The 26244-nt window shown below is 28.9% G+C and overlaps 2 protein-coding genes across 4 annotated transcripts in view; one reads left to right on the top strand and one right to left on the bottom strand.

Moving 5' to 3' along the window:
- The window catches only part of LOC111682067 (putative inorganic phosphate cotransporter), a 14434-nt gene extending 4847 nt beyond the window's left edge, over window positions 1-9587 (top strand). The window contains exons 1-4 of one of the 2 annotated variants that reach the window (XM_023443972.2): window positions 2963-3206; window positions 7741-7877; window positions 7944-9023; window positions 9106-9587. In XM_023443972.2, coding sequence (XP_023299740.2) covers window positions 3176-3206; window positions 7741-7877; window positions 7944-9023; window positions 9106-9276 — 1419 coding nt within the window. In that variant the 5' untranslated portion in view covers window positions 2963-3175 and the 3' untranslated portion in view covers window positions 9277-9587. Of the gene's footprint in view, window positions 1-2962; window positions 3207-7740; window positions 7878-7943; window positions 9024-9105 lie in introns of those variants that run through there. The other variant, XM_023443971.2, reaches the window with a different exon arrangement.
- A 775-nt stretch (window positions 9588-10362) lies between these two features.
- LOC111682082 (putative inorganic phosphate cotransporter) lies at window positions 10363-20713 on the bottom strand. Of its 2 annotated transcripts, XM_046955698.1 has the most exons (4): window positions 20579-20713; window positions 13675-14034; window positions 10813-11895; window positions 10363-10747 (listed from the first exon to the last, which is right to left on the bottom strand). In XM_046955698.1, the coding sequence occupies exons 2-4, from the start codon at window positions 13846-13848 to the stop codon at window positions 10559-10561; spliced, it is 1446 nt and encodes a 481-aa protein (XP_046811654.1). In that variant the 5' UTR covers window positions 13849-14034; window positions 20579-20713; the 3' UTR covers window positions 10363-10558. The 2 variants fall into 2 exon arrangements, with proteins under 2 accessions (XP_046811654.1, XP_023299760.2); XM_023443992.2 differs by lacking the exon at window positions 20579-20713 and having other exon boundaries at window positions 13675-14256.
- Window positions 20714-26244: the final 5531 nt, after the last annotated feature.

The following is a 26244-nucleotide window of genomic DNA, read 5'->3' as shown; positions in this document are numbered from 1 at the left end:
GATAGATAGATAGATAGATAGATAGATAGATAGATAGATAGATAGATAGTTAGTTAGTTAGTTAGTTAGTTAGTTAGTTAGTTAGTTAGTTAGTTACTTAGTTAGTTACTTAGTTAGTTAGTTAGTTAGTTAGTTACTTAGTAATTAGTTAGTTAGTTAGTTACTTCAGTTCAGTTCAGTTCATTACAATTCCTGTTGTGGGCTTCCAACATGCAACCAGTAACCTGCATACATACCTACGAAGACACAAATGAACAAACAATCTAATACTACTTTACAACTGCATGTAGGGGCTTCACATAGAAATTCTGTTTTCATTGCACATACACTTCCTTAGCGGAAACTGATTTTGTTAACCAAAAACAGTAAATTTTTTATTTTAATCCACACAAGAAAACTAAAACGGTTTTATGTTAAATTTTTTAATTTTGTATAAAAACAAACGATTTTTAATGACTTATTTATTAATTAGTAATTAATATACAATATGTAAGTTCTTCGAATTAATCTTAATCTGAGGAAAAAATAAATAAATTTATACAAAAACAAAACCATATTTTAAGGCCAATGAAATTGCAGGCAATTTTCATTAAAGGAAAATAACAAATATTTACTTATTAAGTAAATTAAAATTAATTAATAAATCAATTATTTAAATATTTACACATGACAAAAACATTTTGTCAAAATTCAGGTTTTTTTTTGCATTTTTTACTGGGAATCACCAAAATAAAATAACAATTTATGTACATACGAATATAATCAAATGCATGAATTTGCTTATTTCTTAATGATATAATATTAAAAGTTTTGCATTTGAATGATTGTGCTTACCCGTAAGCACAATCATTCAAATGCAAAAATATATAAATTATTAAATACATATATAAAACATAAAATAAATTTCCAAAAAAAAAAAAGAATTTAGTCCTTTTTTCATTATTTTAATAATTTTCACTCAAAATTTATTCTCATCAATATAAATGTGTTACAATATAATTTGAATAATTAAAATTTTACTAAATTGCGTTCTTTTTAACAAATTTTATTGTACATATTTCTTTAGAACAGTATCCAGTTCAAAAAGTGCTGGTTTATATCTTACGAATGGAATTTTTTCTTAACTTCAGACAGAAAAAAATTGTATTTATTTCTGGTTAAATATTATAATTTGAATAAAGTATTACAAATACAAATTAAATAAGATAAAATTTGCCAATTTGTTTTAATATTTATTTTTTAATTGATATATGAAGGAACTTAATTATATATAAATTTGAAATGATGTTTGAAAAACGAATAACAGGTATAAAAGTGTCAATCAAAACCAGTTCAATACATACATCCTTGAGCGATGTCCTGTGTATTTTTTTAGGAGTTCATCTTCCATTTTATAGATCAAGTCAAGTAAACGGATTTAATTAACATTTATAACGATTCACACTGCAGCTATGTACATATGTCAAAGGCTTCCAATATTTTTTTGATGGAAACCTATTTTAATATGAATAACTTATGTGAAAGTAAATGTAATTACAACATAATTTAAAAAAAACTGATCAAAAAGAGGACTTTTTTATAATTTATAAAATAAAAATTTTTGAACAAACATAGATGAAGTAAGAATGATTACATAACATCTATCTATCTATCTATCTATCTATCTATCTATCTATCTATCTATCTATCTATCTATCTATCTATCTATCTATCTATCTATCTATCTATCTATCTATCTATCTATCTATCTATCTATCTATCTATCTATCTATCTATCTATCTATCTATCTATCTATCTATCTATCTATCTATCTATCTATCTATCTATCTATCTATCTATCTATCTATCTATCTATCTATTTACCTATCCATCTCTCTTCATAAAATGTATTTACTAAATTTCCGTTGACTAGTGTAATAAAGCTTTTACCTTTAACAAAAAGTTTTTTCCTGTATAAAAACTTTTGAAAAAATGTGCCTCCGCTAAATAGTCAAATTAAACTTTTAAAAAGCTTTCACTTAAAGTTTTTGTTAAGCTTAAAATTTTATTGAAAAAACCGTCCGTTATTAACCAAATTGTTTAAACATGAAAGGTGATAAATTTATAATATTTACAAACTAAACAAATTGAGTAATATTATAAAATAAATTAAGTTGAAATTAATAAATAAAATTGTAGTGATAGAATACTTGATTTTTTCCACTAACGATCTAGAGGATTTGATTTAAGATGTACAAAATAAACTTTTCCACAGACTCACGCTGATTGACAGGTCCAATAATGATTAAATACTAAGAAATTAAATTAAATGATGGACACACACATTACTACATATTTACTATATTAAATTTATTATATTATTTTATTATACGTATATTGTTTTTTTTTTCATTCTTTAAATGATAAGAAAAGTAAATAAAAAATCTTTGCTATAAAAAAAGTTCTTAAACCGTGAATAAAAGGTACCAGTGGTCATGTTAAGGCAGAAAATAAATGGTTTAAAAAAAATATGTCATTTTGACCTATTTTCCTATGTTTACACTCTAACAAAAAATGTTACAGTTTTCTTTAACGATTGTTTCTAGACTTGTTATAATCAAGTTATGTTATAAAATCGTTTATAAAAATTATGATATAAATTAAGTGCGTTAGTTTAGTTATCTTTTAAACTTATAGGAAATGCATTGACAATGACTTTTTTATCATTTTTAATTCTTTAACAAAAAAAAATTATCATTAAGAATGTTAGTGTTTTGCCAACAAATAATTTTTATTTGTTCTATTTACTTGTGATTATAAATATTTCGTTTTTTATATTTACTTGATAGTATGTGTTTTAAATAATTAAAGTTTTTTTTTTATTTAAACAATAATAAAACACTTCAATTATAAGATGCTTATTTTATAATATTTCATTTTTTTGTATTTTAACATTATCAAAGTAAAAATAATTGATCAGTTATTGAACAGACTTTGCCAGTGTCAGTTGGCCCTTAAAGTAGTGCACATAAGGAAAATAAAACTTGTAACCTAATAAAAAAATTACAATATTAAAAAAAATATTGAAAAATAAAAAAAATACAAATTGTAACAATTACTCAAAAAATTAACACTTTTTCTTAAATTTACTACATAAAGTTTATAAATCCTACATTAAAAAAAAAATTGTAAAAAATGCCTAAAAATAGGCGTTTTGATGATGAAGGTAAATATTTGTGTAGGTGTTACAAAAAAATAATTTACAAATTTTTTTTTTTCTAATAAAACTAAATAAATTATAAAATTAAATAAACAAACAATAGTACAAAAACACTATTTATTTAACATGTTCAATAAATACGTTGAATTAATTAATTAAAATAAATTACTTGAAATTTATTTGTAAAATAATTTTCAGTGAGTGTTAATTACGTGTTAAGTTTACTGCAAAATTAACAACTAAATTCAAAAGAAATTATTAAATAGTAATGCTAAAAAGAATCTATGTCGTAAAGTTGTAAACATTTTTCAAATAGAATTGTTTGCAACAAATCAAATCAATAATAATAAAAAAAATACGACATATTACAATACAACCATACAACACCGACTGTGTTGTACAACACAAATATATTTGTGTTTTTTTTTTTCTTATAAAACGAATAAATTAATTGAATTAATTGATCAAATTTGATATTTGATATTTTTTAATTGGATTTTGTTTTAATTTAAAATAATACCAAAGAATTGTGATTAACTAATGTAAATAAATACAATAGAAGAACCGATTCTCTCAGTAGTTTAATGAAGTGACTTACTTTATTATGAAACTACTATGCAGTCAAACCCTTCTTAAGAAACTCGTTTTTACTAAGTCTCGATAATACAAACTATTTTCAAATTCCTGCCTTTTGGTTTTGTTTAGAATACATTTTATAAAGGAATTCGACCGTTATAATAGAGCTGTTCAAACTGTACAACTGATATGATGCAACACACAAAAATATTGGTGCTGCTCCTACTTTAAACGATACTGATAGCCTCAGAATCACTTTTTGAGCCAATTAAAACATGTCCGTCCGTCTTTTCGTCTGGCTGGCTGTCTCTACAAACCTTGTGCGCAAGTTACAAGACGCAATTCTCAAGATATTTAGATAAATTTTGGACCAAATGTGGTTTTTCCTATTGCAAATGGATTAAATCGGATTTCAATATTTTAGTTTCCAAGAATTTCCAGTATAAGTTTATTGGCAGGAAACTTGACCCCCTCCCAATATTTTGATGTGGACAGTGCAGCATCGCAAGTCCCAGCATAGCGACATCTCTGAAGGTTGGTGCCTTGTACCTCATCTATATCACTCTTATGCTGAACTCATAGCCCACACTCTTTATATGTTGTTTACCATTTGAAACGATTGCTTGGTCCTCTCTCTAATTGTTGACGAGATATTCTAACTAACTCAGCTGTTTTAATGGGACTTACATTGTTGTACTGCCGACATCGTTTACCACATATGTATGGAGCTGAGAACGTGCCGATGTCTTCTTTGAGAAAATTTTATGTAAGATTGCGGCTCGTTTGAGATGATCAGGGGCTTCTTTTGAGTTCCCTTACCTTTGAGAATGATTTTTTCGATGTTTTTGTCTTGCTTTGCGTTATCTTCCTTTTTTGTGAGCATTTTGGGACTTTGTCCTCCCTCCCTCGCAAGGTATTTGACTTGTAATTGCTTTGAATGAGGTATGGCTTAACTTTGAAATTTTATTAGAAGACAGAGATTGTTTTCAGTTTTTTACCTCAAATATTGAGAATGAATCCGATATTTCCTTTCGCTTGGGATTGACTCGCAACATCTTCCTCTATGCTCCAAAAAGCCGTTTGTTAGTTGTAGGTAGAGGTACAGTTATTCTCACGTTCTTTTTAGGATGTAATATGATGGTGTTGTTATTATATTCTGAAGATTTAGTGTCGCTATTTAAAAAATTTTAAAAATAATTGTTCTATTCACAATCGGTGTTGTACGGTTGTATTGTAGTATGTGCTGATGTTTGTAACTCCCAATAATACTGGTCCTATACTCACCTCAACGTTTACCAATCGGATAATTTTCTGAGTCGATTTATCTATGCCCGTCCGCTTGTCTCTCTGTCCATCCGTCCGTCCGTCCGTCCATACAAAACTTGTAATCAAACTACAGGTCGCAATATCTTCCCATAAAGAAGTACCAACTGCATAATTTTTGCTGCAAGAAGTAAATTTATTATTATTTTTTTTCGAGAATAGAAAAGTAATTTTTACTTGAGCTTGATTTTTTTGGAAAAAGTATTAGTCTTATCAAACAATGGCCGTCCGTTCAATAGCCTCTTGATGAGAATATTAAAAGAAACATAAAAATTTCTAAATGGGTGTCAAAATCTTAGATTTTTTTGCCTGTTTTAAATATAATAAATCTTTATCGACATATTTTATTTACATACATATGTATGTATTTATTAATTTGTGCGAAAAAAATGTTGCATTATCAGTAATCATTTCAAAATTTATTATATACATTTTTTATATATATAAGTTGGTCTATGGACTTAAGTTCAAGCCGTTGCTTGCTATTCATAGACATTTCCAATTAACATGTGTAGGCATCAGTAAATAAACGTAAATAATTTAAAAGATCTCGATCAGCCTTGAAATTAAATGTGATTCTTGTAAGACTGATGCAATTACAACAATGAAATTTCGAAGGCAAAATATAATTGTGAGTTTAATTTTACACAGGTCAACAAATTCCAAGAAAAAAATAAATTGAAACTTAGATACCAAACATGGAGTATGTTAAAGATATGAACTTCAGAATCTGACTTCAAATCTTGTTTCCGAGATATTGTAAAATATTAAAACACACATTGTTCTAAGTAGATCAGGAAGTTTTTTACTGAAAATATTTTAATCAAAATCTACTTAATTAATAGAAATTTCATATCAAATAAATAGCGAAAAAATCATATCTTTAGAAAAATAAAGAGATAAAAAGGGCAGATCAAGAATTGTGGACATGATATCCCAAACTATTACAATCAAGCATATTATTCAAAAACTACATCAATTTAGCAAAGCACACTAAACATAGCAAAACACAAGCAATTATATCTAATTATCAATAATATGCCACGCCCATTTAAGGAATTTTTTCCCATTGCCTCTTTTGAATGAAAATTTTTGCTACGACTTTTTTTTCGCCTACATTACACATTCACACCACTGTGCATTATAGATTACTGTTAATCTTTTTCCGATTCAGATAATAGGTTGCCAACCACGCCTATTTAATTTGATTTCTTTTTCTTATAAAGAACGTGTAAAAATTTTTATAAATAGCTAAAAAACTGTATATTTTAAAAAAATATTTTATTTGCATTTGTTTTGAAAAAGAAAACAAAAATCTATTTGTATTTGTAATTAAAATAATGCATTAATTAAGAGTCTATTTTCAGAACATTAAATAAAAGGAAAATTTATAAAATTTATTTGCGATAGTTTTATGCTTGATGAATTTTTAATAAAACACAAATATAATTGAGATCATCTTTAGTAAGGGTATTCACATAAACTGTATCATTTTGAATATATCCAGGGTTTTTTATTAGATTCTAAAAGAATTTGGCAATGTCGGACAAAATCGATCTTGATAGACTTAAAATTATAAGTAGAGTAAAGAAATTAGACATAAACAAGTATGTAGGGATTCAAAATTTTAGAACGATCAGTCCAGGAAATCACCAAGATCTTAAAGAAAATAGAGACATTAATATCGGTACCCTTACTTTTTTCTTGGACCAGCACTCAGGGGTTTACCCCTATACAGTGTGCTGGAACTAGAAAAATAGGTTGTGGGAAGGAGGATAGAGAGGATATTGTTTGTGGACGGAAAATACATCTGCAGGATGTTTGTACCACATACGAACAGTGTGACTGAAGAATGTATTTTCCCTGTAAAGTGTTGTGCGGTCCACTAGCCAATCGATCAAAAAATGGGTGTGTTTTTGATGACAGTCGTGTGCTGCGTAAAAATATATGGGTATCCCTAATTTCAGAGGAACACAATCCATTATAGTATCGATAGAACCGTGAAATACAACCCATGTTGCGAAAATGCTCCATTGAATCAAGAGAGTTGGATACCCTTCTGTCACCGATAAGTACCTTTGCCCTCTCTTGTAAGCGGTCGACTGGCTCCAAAATAGACTTCAAAGCACCGGCCCATATATAGGAGTTGTACTCGATTTTCGATCGGATATATGTGGTGTAAATAGTAAGAAGATTAGATGGAGTGAAGTATGTCTTACACCGTTTCAAGAAACCGAGACATTTGCATGATTCTTTCGACAGTTGGAAAATGTGTTTAGTCCATCGGACATCGCACAGTATTTTTATGCCCAGAAGATCAAGAGTTTCTGACCACCTATATATATAGATGAACCAACATTATCTTACATACGTTAAGTGTTAAAAACACATTGAGTCTTGCGGGCGTTAAGGTCGCAGATTTTCATCAAGTCGTTGCTTAAACGCTGTTGGCAAAATTGAATACCCCTATTGAACTGAACTAGTTATCTCTATTATACGTTACGTTTTGTAATTTACATGAGATCTTGTTGTTATTGATTAAATAGAATTTATATATATATTTAGTTTAAGTTAGTTTAAAGCAGTTTATTAATGAACTAAAAGCTAATTCTTAACATTTCTCTTTCTTTTCCTTACATAGCATCAATATTTGGCATCAGACATTTGCAATGTTTTCTTTTATTCTGCGGCTTATCGGTGGCATATGCTCTGAGAGTAAATCTATCTGTTGCTATAGTGGCAATGACTGATAAACAGGCCACTAATCCAGATTTTGATGTAAGTTTGAAATATTTGATTTTTTACATTAAAAATTCTTTAAAAAATTGTGTTTTTTATTAACAGGAGTTTGACTGGTCCGAGAAGAATAAATCTTTACTTTTAAGCAGTTTTTTCTGGGGCTATGTGATAACCCAAGTACCAGCCGGCCAATTGGCTCGTAAATTTGGCGGCAAAATTATGTTACTGACTGGTGTTTTTGTCTGCTCATTGCTGACTGTCTTGACACCCATTTGCGCTAGAATAGGAGACTGGCAATTGGTGTGCGCTTTAAGAGTTATACAGGGTTTAAGTCAAGGTTTCTTATTTCCCTCCACTCATACGATTCTCTCTAAATGGGCTCCAGTAGAGGAGAGAGGCACCTTGACCACTTACTGCTATTCGGGTACACAATTCGGTACGGTTGTTATGCTGGCTTCTAGTGGTGTCATGGCTTCTTCATCCATGGGCTGGCCTAGTATATTCTATATATCAGGTGGTGTGGGTTTAGTATGGTCTGCTGCTTGGTTTTTCTGGGGTGCTAGTACTCCCAATGAATATAAAAATATTTCGCCTGAAGAAAAGAAACTTATTGAAACTTCGTTGGGTGGTAAAAATGAAGATGAAGAAAATAAACCCATGCCCAAGGCTCCTTGGTTGAAATTCTTTACCTCAGTACCATTTTTGGTTCTCACCTTGACTCACTGTACCCATAATTGGGGCTTTTGGACTCTATTAACGGAAATTCCTTCGTATATGAAAAATATTCTAAATATGGATATTAAGAGTAATGCCTTACTCTCTGCATTACCCTATACTGCCATGTTTCTCTTGAGTTTTGTGTTCTCCGGCATACAAGCTGTACTAAGTAAACGTAAATGTATACCTTTGTCTGTCAGCCGTAAACTATTCAATTCTATAGGCCATTGGATACCCATGATCTCATTGATCGGTTTGGGTTATGTGACAGCAGATCAAACGAATTTAGCCATTGTTTTACTTACCATTACGGTGGGTATTAATGGTGCCACCTATTTAGGTTTCCAGGTTAATCATATTGATTTATCACCCAACTTTGCGGGCATACTTATGGGTATTACCAATTGTGCTGCCAATATCATGAGTATTATTGCTCCTCTTATCGTGGGTTTCATAGTAACCAATGAGGTAAGTTAAACTTGATCACTTAACTCTGAAAAAAATTTCCTACATTTTCTTCCTTTTATCCTCCCCTTTTCCTCTCTTGCAGAAAGATCGCGATCAATGGCGTATTATTTTCTTTATCGCTGCCGGTTTCTATTTCATTGGTAATCTATGCTTTATCTTATTTGGAAAAACGGAAGTACAATCTTGGAATGATCCTGAAAATGAGCAACTGATGAAAAAACGCAACTCTACTTTTGTAGAGTCTCAGCATTAGTTTAATTAATTTGTTGTTAGTGTATATAATATAAGTTTTAACTAATTAGTTACTATTTTAATACTAAATCAGGTTCGTTATTTTTAAATAGTTGTCTCTAGTTTGTTTATAACGACAAATTTAATGTTTTGTTTAATTTCCTTTGTTAATGTTTAAATTTAATTAAAATTTTTCTGTTAAGTAATATTGATATTGTTGTGCCTGAATTTTGTAGTCGTAGTTTTGTAAAAATATATATTAAACATTTTTTTTGTTTAAGTTTAAATAGTTTTAATTTTATGTATTTAATAAAAGAAATTTTAAAATTTTGAGTTAATTTTTTTTTGATAATAATAATTTTTAAGAGGCATGGAAATTTTATATTTTCCATATAGACTAGACTATGGTCTAGACTATAGACTAGACTATAGACTAGACTATAGACTAGACTATAGACTAGACTATAGACTAGACTATAGACTAGACTGTAGACTAGACTGTAGACTAGACTATAGACTAGACTATAGACTAGACTGTAGACTAGACTATAGACTATAGACTAGACTATAGACTAGACTATAGACTAGACTATAGACCAGACTATAGACTAGACTATAGACCAGACTATAGACTAGACTATAGTCTAGAATATAGACTAGACTATAGACTAGACTATAGACTAGACTATAGACTAGACTATAGACTAGACTAAAGACTAGACTATATACTAGACTATAGACTAGACTAAAGACTAGACTATAGACTAGACTATAGACTAGACTATAGACTAGACTATAGACTAGACTATAGACTAGACTATAGACTAGACTATAGACTAGACTATAGACTAGACTATAGACTAGACTATAGACTAGACTATAGACTAGACTATAGACTAGACTATAGACTAGGCTATAGACTAGACTATAGACTAGACTATAGCTTTTCAATTTTCAATTTTACGAACAGGCCTGACAACATATGGGTTCGTTAAATCGGAAAACTACTGTATTTCATAGATTTGTTAACTTCCTGATAAGTAATTACTAAATACATATATTTTTGAAATAATCGAAATTATATCGCAGTCTTTCTATAATTTAATAGTGATTTCGATTGCTTACGAATATCGTTATTTACTTTCAAAGAATATACATAAGCGCTAAATAATATATTTAATGACATGTTGACTTTACAAATATTTTAACAATTCGGAATAAAATCCATTTTTCAGAAATTACAAATGCAACATTTAAGTCTTATTAATAACAAATTGAATACTGAAGAATATATTTCTAAAAAATTATTGTCTTTCCTTTTCCTCTCCATTTGCTAGCTTATGGGGCTGCATAAGTTGCATTTCTGCTGGTTCCGGTAAAGGATCGTTCCAGGGCTGAATCTTAGTTTTGCCCAAAGTAACAAATAATAAATTCGCTATACCATAAAAACCACCGGCGATGATAAATACAAGACGCCATTCAAAAATATTTGTCTGAAATTTGTGAAAGAAAAAAGATTAAAAGAAAACAGAAATATATTTATATATTCAAAACATACTTCATCTTGCACCAGTAAACCCTTAGCCAAGGGAGCTAAAATACTCATTACATTAGCTGCACAATTTGTTATGCCCATTAAGACACCAGCGAAATTTGGCGATAAATCTATATGATTAACTTGAAAACCCAAAAATGAGGCAGCATTAAAGCCCACTGTCAGTATGATTAAAATAACAGCCAGTAATATATTGCTGCTATCACAGAAAGCCAAAGTAATTAAGGCAATCATGGGTATACCCTGACCTATGCTATTAAATAACTTCCGACTATAGTTCGTGGTTAACAAACGATGTTTGTTAATATAATTTGCTATAAAGCAAAAAATAAAACTCAACATCAGCATTATGGCATAGGGTAAAGATGAATATAGGGCATTACTCTTTATATCCATGCCCAAAACATATTTCATATACGAAGGCAGCTGGGTAAGTAAGGTCCAGAAACCCCAATTATGTGCACAATGATCGATCATCAAAACCAAAAAGGGTAAAGAAGTTAAGATTTTGGTCCAGGGTGTTTTCAAATTGCGCACAATTTCACTATCGTTATTTTGATTGGTGCCCAAGGAATTATAAATCATTGTTTTCTCTTCAATTGTTATACCCTTGTAGTCATCGGGTGTATTGGCACCCCAAATATACCAAACAATACACCAGACTACACCCAATACACCGGATAAATAAAATGTACCAGTCCAGCCAAGAGCAGAAGTCATGATCCAACCACTATTACCGAATATAAGAATGGCACCGAAAAATGTACCAGCATAGGCAAAAGTACATAAGGAAGCCCTTTCATGTGCTGGAGACCATTTGGATAAAACTGTGTGGGTACAGGGAAAAAGTACACCTTGAGCTAGACCTTTTAAAATGCGCACAAAAACAAATAAAGGCCAATCACCTATTTCCACTAAGTATGGAGTGAGAAGACACAATACTGCACTGATTAAAATGGCATAGAAAAATAAAATTTTAGCTCCCCATTTACGGGCCCATGGTCCGGCCGGTACTTGAGTGCCGACATAGCCGCAGAAAAAACTGCTTAACAATAGAGATTTGACACTTTCAGACCAGTCGAAAATCTGGGAAAAGAAAAGAAAAGTTTATTTTTAATGAGATTTTGAAAATTGAAATTGGGTATTGGGTCCGATAGACCCAAGACAATTTTCTATTTTTTATTAGGATAAAAACTACGAAACTACTCTTTAAAGTTGGACTATGAACTAGCCTATAAACTGGCATTTGAACTAGTTTATGAACAAGTCTATGAACTAGTCTATGGCCTAGTCTATGAACTGGTCTATGAACTGGTCTATGAACTGGTCTATGAACTAGTCTATGAACTTTTCCATAAACTGGTTTTTGAACCACTAGTTTATTATCTAGTCTATACACTAGTTTATTATCTAGTCTATAGACTAGTTTATTATCTAGTCTATGAAATAGTTTATGAAGTAGTCAACGATTTAGTCTATAGACTAGTCAATGAAATAGTCTATATACTAGGCTATGAACTAATCCATGAACTAGTTTACGAACAAGTCTGTGAACTAGTCTATGAACTGGTTTATGAACTAGTCTATGAAATAGTATATGAAGTAGTCAACGATCTTGTCTACAGACTAGTTATGAACTAGCCTATGAACTAGTCTATATACTAGTCTATATGCTAGTCTACGAGCAAGTCTATGAACTAGTCTATGTACTGGTCTATGACAAGACTATGAAGTAGTTAACGATCTAGCCTATAAACTAATCAACGATGAACTAGTCTATACAAGTCTGTGAACTAGTCTATGAACTGGTATATGAACTAGACTATGAACTAGCCTATGAACTGGTCTATAGACTTGTTTTATGTTAGTCTATGGACTAATCTATGAACAAGTCTTTGAACTAGTCTACGAACAAGGCTATGAACTAGACTATGAAGTAATTAACGATCTACCCTATAGACTAATCAACGATCTAGTCTATTATCTAGCATATGAACTAGTCCATAAAATAGTACATGAAGTAGTCAGCAATCTGGTCTATTGACCAGTTAAGATGTAGTCTATTTTCGAGTCTATGTACTAGTTTATAGACTAGCCTATGAACAGTCTATAGATCGGTGTGCATAGACTATGAACTAGTCTATTAACTATTCTATTTACTAGTCTATTAACTAGTCTATAAACTACTCAACGCACTAGCCTATTGACCAGTTTATGGACTATCCTCTTGACTATTCTATTGTCTAGTCTGCTGATTTGTCTGTTTAGTAGTTTGCTATATATTCTTTGCACTAGTCTACTGATTATTCTTCGGGCTAGTCAATTGAGTATTTTATGGACTAGACTACTTAGTGGAATGATCTATTGAATATTTTATGAAATAATCTACAAACTAGTCTATAGGTTGTTCTATTGAGTAGTCTATTGACTAGTCTTGTCTATGGACTAATGCTATTGATATGGATTAGTCTATTAAGTAGTTTCTTCACTAGTGTATGGACTAGTCTTTGGACAATGGACTATTTTATGGTCTAGACTACTTAATGGATAGCTCGTTAAATATTCTATGAGTTAATCTATTAATTTATTAAGTAGTCTATGAACGGGAAACTCTTTATTTTAGATTGTTAGTCCGTATAGAAATTTTAATATAAATGTGATAATTATGTACTAATTAGGTGATAATTACTATGTGAGACAAAATCTCAAAAAATGTTTCTTCATTTAAGTTAAAGTGTAAACTAATTGAATTTATGTATGCTGAGCAATTATTATTTTTTTAATTTTAAATACAAAATTTTTAATTCTTAATTAATTACATTACATCTTATAAACAAATGTTCTACACTTATATGTTATTCATACCTGTGCATATGGTTTTTCCTCTAATGGATCAGTCATGGCTATTATCGATACCGATAAATTTATTCTCATTGCATAACCTACTGCTAGACCCCAAAATAGCAGAAGACCTTGCAAATGTCTTATGCCAAGATAATTTCGGGATTTTATTTCTTCACAACTTGTTGGACGTATCATTTTTATGGTTTTTTTCTTAATATTTCATTTAAGAATATTACACTTTTAATTAAAACTTTAGTTAAATTTTTTTCAACTATTTTTCTCATTCAAAACAAAACTTGATTGGTCATTGATTAAAATCGCAATGAAATTATTTAAAAATAATTTTTTAAATATTTTTGAACATCTCCGTTTATAGATCAACTAAAAATTTGTTGAATTTGTCAACGTGTGAATTGAGATATAATTGAATTATTTTAAGCAAATATAAAGTACAGTGTGTTACAGATAATAATATGTAGTAGCAGTATTTAGATCAAGGTCTGTCTTGTGCTATAATATTATAAATCGCAAAACTTTCCTTTATATAATTTGATCAGAGACATCTTAACTTCAAACTTTCATTTAAAATCTGCTTGTCGTTGTCTGGTAGACGGGAGGTGAAGAGTTTGATTCCCCCTGAGACACTGCCTAAAGAGCGCACAACAAGTCCGATAGAGACCTAGGTGTATATCTTCGGATTTGATGCATATATGTATGTACATCCTCCTTAAAAATTAATTAATAACTAACTAGCTAACTAACTAGCTAACTAACTAACTAAGTAACTAAGTAACTAAGTAACTAACTAACTATCCCTGAATGACCTCAAGTCCTAGAACTTAAACCAATTCGAAGGAGTATCGCCGTCGGGACCATGATTGAATGGAATTGAGAGGCGTTCGTGAAAAAGAAGAAAACCTTGTGGTTAATAGTCGATGTTTTGATATTACATTCTTGGAAAATTTATTGTGGCCCCTGTCGATGGGCTCACTTTTTTGATCTTTTTAAAATTTAGTTAAATAAACAGAATCCCAGCCAAAACTGACATTTGGAAGCAATACGTTAATACTTTATTACTTATACATTTTAAATCATTATGTTAACACGGCAATGTCATTGGAGGTAAGTACTAACCACAATATCCTTACAAATAAGTACTTAAAAAGGTCATTACATGCTGCATAAGTTATTACCTAATTTATATTCTTTTAGGCACTAAAATTGCCGAAAAAAACTGGATCTTGTATTCGTTAGTATTTCAATACTAGTTTATGATCATGGTATGGGTATGGTGTTTAAGACTAGAAATATATTCTGATAGCCTTATATATATACCCACGACTGTCACTGTAATTTCGTTTTATTAGCAATAGCCTTAAAGTATGCACATATTAAGTGTGGAACTGCTATACAAATTTCATTAAATTTTGATATTTAACAGGGTGATATACAAAATTGATTAACTAAACTCAAAATAATCAAACAATGATCTCATGTTATCACAAACCAACTAAAGAAATTTCCTCACAAACTTTTAATAATGATTTTAACTAATTCCTTAACAGTTTTAATAGTGATTGGGAACAAGTTTGTATGTAAAATAATTAATAGTAAATACAAATGTAGTAATTCTACTACATATGTATTTGCATTACGAAGGCTCCTCTTTCTGTAGAAATACCTCTCAAACTATACGTATTAATATACTAAAAACCAGAAAAATTACAAAATATTTTTTGAAAATAACATCAGTTTCCTTCCAGCAAATGAAAATTTTGATCTCAAAAGGTTAAAAAAACTTTTTTGCAAATTTCAAAAAACTTGGAGATATTTTGTTCAAAATTTTACTTAGGTCATGATTTTCAATCGCTGATAAGGAACTGAGTGCCGTACGAAATAAAAATCTATTTGTCTCGAGTTCAGTAGGTATAACAGATTCTTAAAAAGACCGTTCCAATAAAATAAGACTTATTTCTTAAAGACATACATATTTGTTAATAATTTCCTTGATTTCATAACTCATTTTTTCTTGATAATAAACTATTTTTAAACAACATAATTTAACATATCAACAAATAGTTGTTTGAAAATGTTTGATGATAATAAAATCTAGTTAAAAATAAAATAATAATGAAGAATTTATAGAATTTTATACCATATGACATCCTACACCTGTGATTATATTTGTTGATTATTTTGTAATAATAACACATTTAATTTCATTATACCCTACACCACTTTAGTGGGAGGGTATATTGGGTTTGTACTGATGTTTGTAACATACAAAAATATTCGTCCTATACCCACCTTAAAGTATACCAATCGGCTTAGAATCATTTTCTGAGTTCTATTTTAGACGGACTGTCCATATAAACCTTGTGCGCAAGGTACAGATCGCAATTTTCAAGATACATAATGGGTCCATTATTTCTCATAGCCCCCATACAACAGAACCCTCCGAAAAGGGCTTCTAAGCTCTTAATTATGTCAAATATATCTGTATATCGATAAAAAGAGGTGCAACTAAGTTTTATATAAGCCTTGATGACCTTGGCAAATTTCATAAATATCGGGCTAAAGACCTAGCTCCCATACAAAGCCCCCTACAGAAAATTCAAAATTAACTTATAAACACAAATATAGCATTGAAATTCAGCACAAATAAATATTATATAAATATATTCACAAAACTTTATCGGACTTGGTCCATATTTGCCCCTAGCCCCCTCTTTTAGAAAATTCGATTTTCATTTATAAAATACTCAAATGTATCGGAACGTTGAATTATTACAAAGACATTTAATATTCATAACTGGTGTAGGGTATCATATGGTCGATCAAGCCCGACTATACTTTCATACTTGTTTTTACTTTAATTCAGAAGTATTTTAAAAAGTTGTTGACAAAAAAGTAACTTTCTAAAAGAGTGGTTATATGGGCCTATCTTCATGATATTAATGTTTATTATAGAATTTTAACTATAACCGGATTTTCTAAAGGGGACTTTGTATATCTATCATTAAAACTTATATAAAACTAAGTTTTACCGATTTATGATCTCAAGAGACCTAGTCGGGCGATACCGTTGTATAAGAGCTATGCAAAATATTGAACCACTCTTAGCCTTGGAGCATGTACAAAATTTCATCAAATTATGTTGAAAATTGCGACCTGTAGCGTGCGCACAAGATATACAAGGACATACAGAGGGATACACAGATAGACGGACATAGCTAATTCGATTAAAAAAGTATTTCTGAAAAAAAGCTTTCATTTATATAGATTTCAGAGAAAAATTTTATTTTTATCAGAAATCTTTTAAAAAGCTTTTTACAGAAAAATCTTTTAAAAAGCTTCATAAAAAGTTTTTTTTTTTTTTGTTAAATTTTAGATTACTCCGTGCCCCCTTAAAAAAATCAAGGGATAGGAGATTTACTTGTCTGGTCCAAAAGGATAAAGCGCCATCAACACTTTCAATAATTTCAATATAAAATTCCAAACATTCCATTATTCCGTAGTCTAAGCCAATAAAACAAAACCTCACTTGAGGTAAAACTAAAGCACGTGGTTAATGTAGACAACATATAACTTTGAACAGTTATGTGCGAGCGGGACGCAAAACTGTCGCAAGCCAGGCAACAAACACAAGCCTGAACGCGTTTAAGAAATAATCGCGATGACGCGAGAGTTGTTCCCCAACTCAGACCTGAATTACGACTCCAAAAAATATTTTTATCAAAAATTTTGATAGAAAAATATATATAAAGCTTTCTAATGAAAGCTTTTTTAGAGGTTTCTAACTAAAGCTTTTTTATAGATTTCTATAGAAATCTTTTAAAACGTTTTCTAGTGCAACCTGGTTGAAATCTTTCTACAAGGGTTGCACTAGAAAACGTTGTAAAAGCTTTCTATAGAAATCCTATAAAAACCTTTTTTTTAGAAAGCTTTTTTAAAACATTTTCAAAAACTAAATCTACTCAGAAAGTGATTCTGAACTGATTCGAATAGTTGAAGGTGAATTTGATATAAATATTTTTAGTTGTTACAAACATCAGTACAAACACATAATACTTTCCACACTATAGTAATATAGGGTTAAAAATATATATTTATATATTTATTATATGCAGACATAAGTATATAAAATTCAAACAAATAACAGAAAAAAACATTTAAATTAAAACAAAAAATTTTAAAAATTTATAAGAAATAAACGACTTAAAAATACCATACAATAAGAGATTAATTGATATTACGTAAATACATTTATTAAATCAAATATTTCAAACAAAAATGGTAATGGACAATAGGCTTTACTATTCTCACCTCTGTATACCTTAGTCCCTTCTTGTAAACAGTTACTAAGTATATATATTTTAGAATATTTCAAAAGTTTTTTTCTTTCTTCCAAACACTCTTTCCATTTAACTGTAGGGTATCAAAACTCGTGTGTACTCAATAAAAAAAAAAAAAACAAATTATAAATAATGTTCCACTAATCTATTCCTGTCCATATTTTTGTTTTGAATTTTTTTCATTTTTTTCTCAAAATGATTCTGAATTTTTTTTTATACAATAAATATGCAAACGTGAGAAGTTAAACAAACTTGTTAAACAAAAACAATTTTAATTATATTGTTGTAGTTTTTTTTTGCTATTTATAACATTTGTATAGAATTTTGTCAACTCATAATGTAAATGAGGTGTGTTTTTTGTTAATCGTCAAAAAAAAAAACATATTGGAATCTAATCTAATGAAACAAGTTAATCGCGTGTTAATCACGATTTTTGATTATATTCATATAGTAGCTATGCAAATGCCAAATTAGCAACAATAATCCAAGAATATACATATTTTGCTACCGAAATAGAATAATTAAGTTATGGTAATAATTAGAAATAGAAGAAAAATAAAAACAAGTTGGAATGTCATATTGCCGAAACAAAAACATAGAAGATCAATAAGAACAACCAAGTTCTTAGTTTTTTACTCAGTTTACTTCTAAAAAGTTTTCGATCTAATCATTCAGTAGAAACTTTTTGTCAACATCTTTTTAAACCCGATTTTACTTTCACAACCTTTCTTCCAAGTTTTATCAAACTTTTAAAAAAGCTTTTAATAGAAATCTTCGTAAAACTTTTTATTTAACAAGCCTTCTAAAGAAACTTTCTAAAAATACTATTATAAAAATTTTCGGTCGAAATAATAAGTTATTCTTTATAGAGTTTGTTACGCTTTAAAAAGAGAGCTTTTAAGTTTTCTTATAGAAAGCTTTCGTTTAAATCTTTTAGTAGAAACATTTTTTATAAGTTTAAACACACTTTTAATAAAAATATTCGTAAAACTTTCATCCAGAAAGCATCGTCAAGCCTTTTAAAGAAACTTTCAATAAACTTTTAAAAGGCATGCTAACTTACCTCCTCAAATCTTTTCTGAACTTTACACTAAAGCTAATTTTTGTAAAAAAAGCTTTTAAAACTTTTCCATTTAAAAATCTCTTCAATTAAAAAGTTTACAACATGAAACTTTCAAAAAATGTTCACAAATCAAGTTTTATACGGAAACCATTCTACGTTTTAATAAAAAATCTTTTAAAAGAAATTTTCTGACAATCTTTTTACAAAATATCTTTCGAAAAAAACAATTAACTTTAGCTGAATAATATAAAATAAAAGCTTTTGAAACTCCTTTCAAAATCATTAAAATAACTTTTTTAGAGATTTTACTTACTAAAAGCATTCTAAAGAAATTGTGCATTTAAAAAGCTTTCATAAAATTTTGTAAAAGAAAAAAATTCAAAAAGTTTTCTTTAGTAACAAACTTCTTTTTCGCAAGCTTTAGCTTTTTTAGCTTTTTTGTATATGTAAAACGTTTTTCAAGCTTATCGAGAATAAAAAGAATTTTTTAACTTTTATACAGAAAAAGCTTAAAATGTTTAAAAAGCTTTGTAAAGTAGGCTTTTTAAAGAAAGAAAAAATATATGTGTCTATAATTCTATTTTATGTTTATTTCCAAAAACGGATTTCAATAGAAAACTTAAATGTTCACTAGAAAACTTTAAAAATGCTTTATATAGAAAAATCTTTTATTAAGCTTTATATAAACGTATTTTTATCAACATTTTTCAATAAGTTTTCATCAAGATACAATTTAAAAAGCTTTTTATAAAACCTCTCAGCAAGTTTTACAAATAATTCTTTCAACAAAGTTTCACTAGAAATAAAACAAACTTCTTTTTCAAATGCTTAAAGTAAAAAAGCTTTAAATGTATAAAAAAAAACTTTTCTAAATAAGTTTTAATCAGAAACTTTTAAAAAGCTTTGGACACATTTATGTATATTTCCCAAAAAGGATTTTCTAAAATTAATGTTTACTAAAAGTAAAAAATAAGTTAAAAAAAAAACTTTTAAAAAGCTTTATTCTTATCGAAACTTTTCAATAAGTTTTCATCAGGATACATTTTAGAAAGATTCTAAGAAACCTTTCAACAAGCATTTTAATGAATTTTTTTCTACAAGGTTTCACAAGAAAACGTTTTTAAAGCTTTCTATAGAAATCCTTTAAAAACTGTTTTTAGAAAGCTCCTTATGTAGGTTTTCGTATTTAAACTTTTCAATAGCTTCTCAACAGAAATTTTCTAAAGCTTTCTATAGAAATAAAGAATTGAAAAAATTTTATATAGATTTCTATAACAAAATATGGAAAAGCTTTATTAAAATGTTTTTTATACATGGAACTTTTTAACAAGCTTTCATGTATTTGGAAGCTTTTAAAAGAAATTGAAGTAAAGAAGTCTTTTGAAAAACTTTTTCTATAAATAAGTTTTTACATGTAAACTTTTAGAATAAGTTTATAGAAAGCTGTCAAAAAAGTATTTAAACAACTTTATATAGAAACCCATACAAAACGATTAATAAAGCTTACTAAAGAAAAGCTTTTTATTTTTAAAATCCAATTTTTTTTTAAATTTATTTTATTTTTTTATTGTTTAACACAAACTCAAACACTTTTCCGGAAAACGCGGCAATTATTATAATAAGACGTCTTGACTGTACAGACATTTTGTTACGACTACAAAGTTTTATACTTTTAATGCAAACGATTATTATATTCCTCAAGGACATTACAAAGAAAAAAGTAGTTCTTTTATATTTATTGCAATTATGATTACAAAATTGTTAATATCAAAATAAATACTTGTTCAAAAAAAAAATAGTATGATACAAGTTTTTCACCGCGAAATAAACAAATGCAATAAATCTGAATAATTTATGAATCAAGTTGAACAAACAAAGTTTTGATGGCGTCAAACTGCTGCAGTAGGGAGTATTAAAGAAAATAAAGTAAAAAAATATTAATTATCTTGTTGTTTATTATTTACACTTATAAATAATTTGTTAAATTAAATAAACAAAGAAAATATTTACATAATACACAAAATATAGGCATAAACTAGAGACATATGTACATATGTATGTATAATCTAAAATATTTAGATTATTTGGTAACAAAATATTGTTGAATTTAAAATTATCAAGTTTGAGTTTTCTAGGAAGCTGTTGTTTTTTTTTAATATTTACATGTTAAATATGTTTTTAACTATGTGATTATTATATCAAATTTCGAAAACATTGGTATTTTCGATTAAAGATTTCAATAATGGTTCCTCAAAAAACCATTATGTCCTGTGGTTTCTATGAGAAACAAAGGACCACCACAAATTGGTTCCATTCAGATCTATTGAATGCTTTTTGTTCTATCTTAATCCAGCTAAGATCACAATATATCTCTATATTCTCTTCTCAGTGTATTATCCGGATGTTGCCTTTGCAGTGTCATATTTCCATTTATGAATAAGTATTTCAGTTATTTTAGGGCGTTTATTTATCTTGCTCTATAGCTTTTCATATAATATTACCGCAGGCCAGAATATGCGTAAAATCCGGCACAAGCATCGGCTTACGAAGACCTGTATTACATGCAGATCTCATGGCAGTTTAGTTCAGTTCTAGTTCTAGTTCTAGTTCAGTTCTAGTTCAGTTCTAGTTCAGTTCTAGTTCAGTTCTAGTTCAGTTCTAGTTCAGTTCTAGTTCAGTTCTAGTTCAGTTCTAGTTCAGTTCTAGTTCAGTTCTAGTTCAGTTCTAGTTCAGTTCTAGTTCAGTTCTAGTTCAGTTCTAGTTCAGTTCTAGTTCAGTTCTAGTTCAGTTCTAGTTCAGTTCTAGTTCAGTTCTAGTTCAGTTCTAGTTCAGTTCTAGTTCAGTTCTAGTTCAGTTCTAGTTCTAGTTCAGTTCTAGTTTCGTTCTAGTTCAGTTCTAGTTAGTTTTAGTTGCTCTTTCCGCTTTTTCAGTGATCTCAGTTTCGAAACCATATCTATGTGGCCATGCAAAAGCAGACACAAGTCATCTGCGTTCTCTAGACATACAAGTCATTCGTTGAGGCCCCATTTCGAACAATATTGAAGAGCAGAGAAGATAACAGCATTGTCTTGCACTATACAACTTCTTTAAGTCCATTTGGATCAGAGATATAATTTTCAGTAAAATTTCTTTGCAAGTAATAGCAGTACAGAATGCATCGTATGCCTTTAAAATCTTATGTTTTAAAATACAAATGTCTTATGGTTTAAACAATTTTAACTTTAGAAAATCATTTAAATGACACAAAAATTTTGTTTAAAAACATTAAAATATTTTTAGGTTCATGAGACTTTCACTATTTATAAGTATCTCTCAGATATTTTCTCTCAAACAGCCAGACTTTTGCTCGCTCTCTCTCTCTCCAGGAACTCAAATTTGCAACAACACTTAATTAATATATTATGTGTTTTTTTTAATATAAACCAGAAAACAATCGACATTTTTAAAAGAAAAATTGATAACCTTTTTTTGTGCAACTGTATGAGAGCCATATGTATTATTTGTTGTTTATTTTAATTAAATCATGCGAGAAATACAATTTAATTTATTTCCTTTTGCAAAAATTTATAAAAAAACGAAACAGACTCTCAATATTTCTTCTCAGAGAATTTCAATTTTACATTGAAACAAATAAAATAATTGTTGATACTTTGATCACGTTTAATACACGTTCACTTTAGTAAATTCACGTGATAATCAAGTGAACAAATAATAATTGTTATTATTGTTGTATATCAGTGTTTTATGGGGAGGGATTGTTGGTTTTTTTATTATTAAAATTCACTCTTTGTAGAATGTTTAATTAAAGTAATGTTCTCTTGTTTTTTTGAATTGCCTATTTTTACGTACATATGTGTGTGTGTGCTTGTATGTGTGTAGACTTTGAAATATATAATGAGTTGATAATATATTCCAATAAATATTTATATTTCGTCTGAGTTTATCATCAATAAGTTTATAGCAGTTGTATATTTTTAATTTTGTTTTTTTTTTTGTTTTGATAAACAGAGGGCCCGATTTTAACCCATTCTACATTAGGTGATTATGCAAACAGAGAAAAAAATATACACGACTGGTATCAAATTGACACCCAAAGTGTTTATAATTTTTCAATAACAACAAAGAATATACATACGTACGACAACTCTATGTAATGTTGGCAATGCAAAGTTGCACCAATCGAATTTTTAGACAAAGGATGTGTATAAAATCTAAATTTCAACAACGAATTGTTGCAATGTTAACAACGTTGCGTTGTTATAAATTTTTAGTTTAAATTTAAAAGTTTCACTTATTTTTTCCCGTACATTTTACCTTAATTTTACAAAAATCTTAAATAATCCAATTTTTTACATTTATCCTATAAAAATATTGAAATGGAGATTGCTGTCCTTGTTTCTACACCCCTGATATGTCTGATGTTTAGCTTTTATTTTAGAGATATAATGAAGAAAATCTGATATGATAGAGTAAATATGATCCTTTGGAAAAGTATAAGTTGGTCTCATTGCTTCGACTTTTTTCAAAATTTTGTCTGTCTGTGTTATCATGATTTAGCGACACTTAAGTGCAAATATTAAAAGCATGGCTTTAAACTAGATGACAAAACCTTACATAAATCTATAATCATATTTCACTGTAAAAGAGATTTAAAGTTAACCTGATAAATTGAAGTCTCTTCAAAGCAATGATAAAATAACAAGGGATAGAGAATTTCATGCTGCCTCCTGTAACAATAAAACTGTGTGTAGGACCGCAAAGACCCTTTTGGATATCTTAACCGAGAGTAGAGGAGGACAAGAAGCTTTCTGAAAATGAACAAGTTCAACGTCATCATGACCATCATGACAACTGTACAAAATTAGACGAGCGGAACCTAACATATGTGGAGCATGGGTAAGAAATGTGAAACAATAAAATCTTTTCTTTGTCATATGCCGAAAATTCTACGAAATTAGATTTTAAGCGATGTTGTTGTTGGAAAATTCTAAAGATGTGAGTTCCAGAAAACTGAATTTTAAAACAAAACACAATGTATTCTTAGCAGATCGGAAAACTTTCTTAGATAAGAAGTTGTTTGTATTATTAAACTTCATTTAACTTTTTAATGAATAAGATTTGAAACTTTTTTAAAGTTTCAAATCTTAAAGACAACTAAATTCAGAGAACTTGTTTGAGATCTTTATTTAAAAAACATACTGGAGCTCTGAAAGTGTGGTTTTAACGAGAGGTGGACGAGAGTTCTTCTGTCGTTAGAGTTCTTCTATCGTTATTAAGCATAATCATAATTTCAACGATTTTACATCAATCTCGGAAACGCTACAGAAAGTCTAGCTGAGTCTTAAGAATGATATATCACAAGACGGATTCTAAATTCCGGAGAGAAGATACATGCTTGTGTGATTCGTTATTATTTCGTATTCGTATTAGGCCGGATGTTTGTTGTGAGAATGTATGGACACGGAAAATTTGTTTGTGATATGAAACTATATCACATTCACAGACCAGGACACCTTCTGGTTATCGTTAAAGTTAGGATGAACATTGTTCCTCTTGACGATTTGCCATCGGTAAAAAATTACGACTTTAATTAAAAAATAACATCTCAGTAATTCTTTAAAGGTTTTATTAACAAACTTTTTAAGAGCATGATCGGTATAGCGTTTCGACAAGGGTCTCCAGTGGAGACTCACATTAATAAAATTTACTGATTCCACAATACTTCTGGAAACGGTACAGCCCATAATTAATGTGATAAAACATTTCTTTAGAATGTTATAACACAGGATACATGAATTGTCCGAACGTAACGTATAGCAGAATTGTCAAAAGGGAATATAAAGTGAATATATCTACAACTCCAAATATAGTTATATTCAAAGTCATTAAATTAAGGATATTAAAAAGGAACGAAAAGGTTATAACTGGTTTTGCGTTCATTGGAATGTATTGTTGTAAATAGTTAGACCGAAAGGGTTTTCTCATGGTCAAAAGCCGCTGAAACTCAACACAGAAGAGGCAAAAATCTAGAAATGTCGATTATCTTTATATCAATATATGTATGTATGTTGAGGCATATGTGTGTTTAACAATAATTCATGGGAAAATCGCACCAAATTTTACTAATAAAGTCCTCAAACATACATAACTATAAGCAGACAGATTTCCATACATGCTAATCGATTTTAAATTATACTAATTTTATAAACTACAACATAATAATCAAAAAGTATTTGCAATAAAAATTCTTGTATTAAACGTCATTTATTTAACATGATTTAAATGTGTACATAAAAACTATATTAAACTGTTTGTCAATTATTATTATTATTATAAAAATACGAATTAATGAATGAAATATAATTCGGTTCAACAAAAATATTAAAAGGAAAAAATTCCATTCACTTCAAATGAAAATAAAATTATGTCTTTGCAAATGAATGAGAAAATAATCGAACAGGTGGCTCATGCATATAATGATTATTTAACTAATTTTAACTTGTTATACAAAAGACCACAGGTTCTGCTAATAATATTAAACAAATCAATAAAATAGATAAATATTTCATTACTTAGGACATGCAGATAAATAACTAAATTAATTTTATTGATTTAAACTTGGTAATGTCACCAGCTGTCACTGGTGTTGTGGTTAACGTTGATGAGATAATTGCTATTAATGCAACATAAATCTTAGATCGTGATCTTCTTTATTTGCTCTAGTTTTTGCATTCCGATTAACGCTGAAAATTAATTGGGTGTAAATAAATAGCATGAAGTTGGATATGTTGTGTCTATTGTATATACAAATTTTTAAGAAGTTCGTTTTGGGTACATTCATGTGGTATGGATGTTTTGCTATCTAAAGTTTTCACAATAAGGTGTTAATTTAGACAAAAGGAAAATTTTCCATTTTCTACGTTCTTGCCTTCGTACGAAGTTTTACAGGATTTGATGCTCCTACATACACAAATACTATTTTGCTGAAAAATATTTATACTTCTTTTAAAACTTGATTAGTCTATGGAAGAGACTATATACTAGAATATTTATTATACTATAAACTAGACTGTCTATAGTCTAGTCTATAGTCTAGTCTATAGTCTAGTCTATAGTCTAGTCTATAGTCTAGTCTATAGTCTAGTCTATAGTCTAGTCTATAGTCTAGTCTAT

The sequence above is a fragment of the Lucilia cuprina genome, chromosome 6 (assembly GCF_022045245.1).
Source record: "Lucilia cuprina isolate Lc7/37 chromosome 6, ASM2204524v1, whole genome shotgun sequence".
NCBI lineage: Eukaryota > Metazoa > Arthropoda > Insecta > Diptera > Calliphoridae > Lucilia > Lucilia cuprina.
The sequence above is the reverse complement of the archived record's forward strand: the minus strand, read 5'-3'. Positions and strand labels throughout refer to the sequence as shown.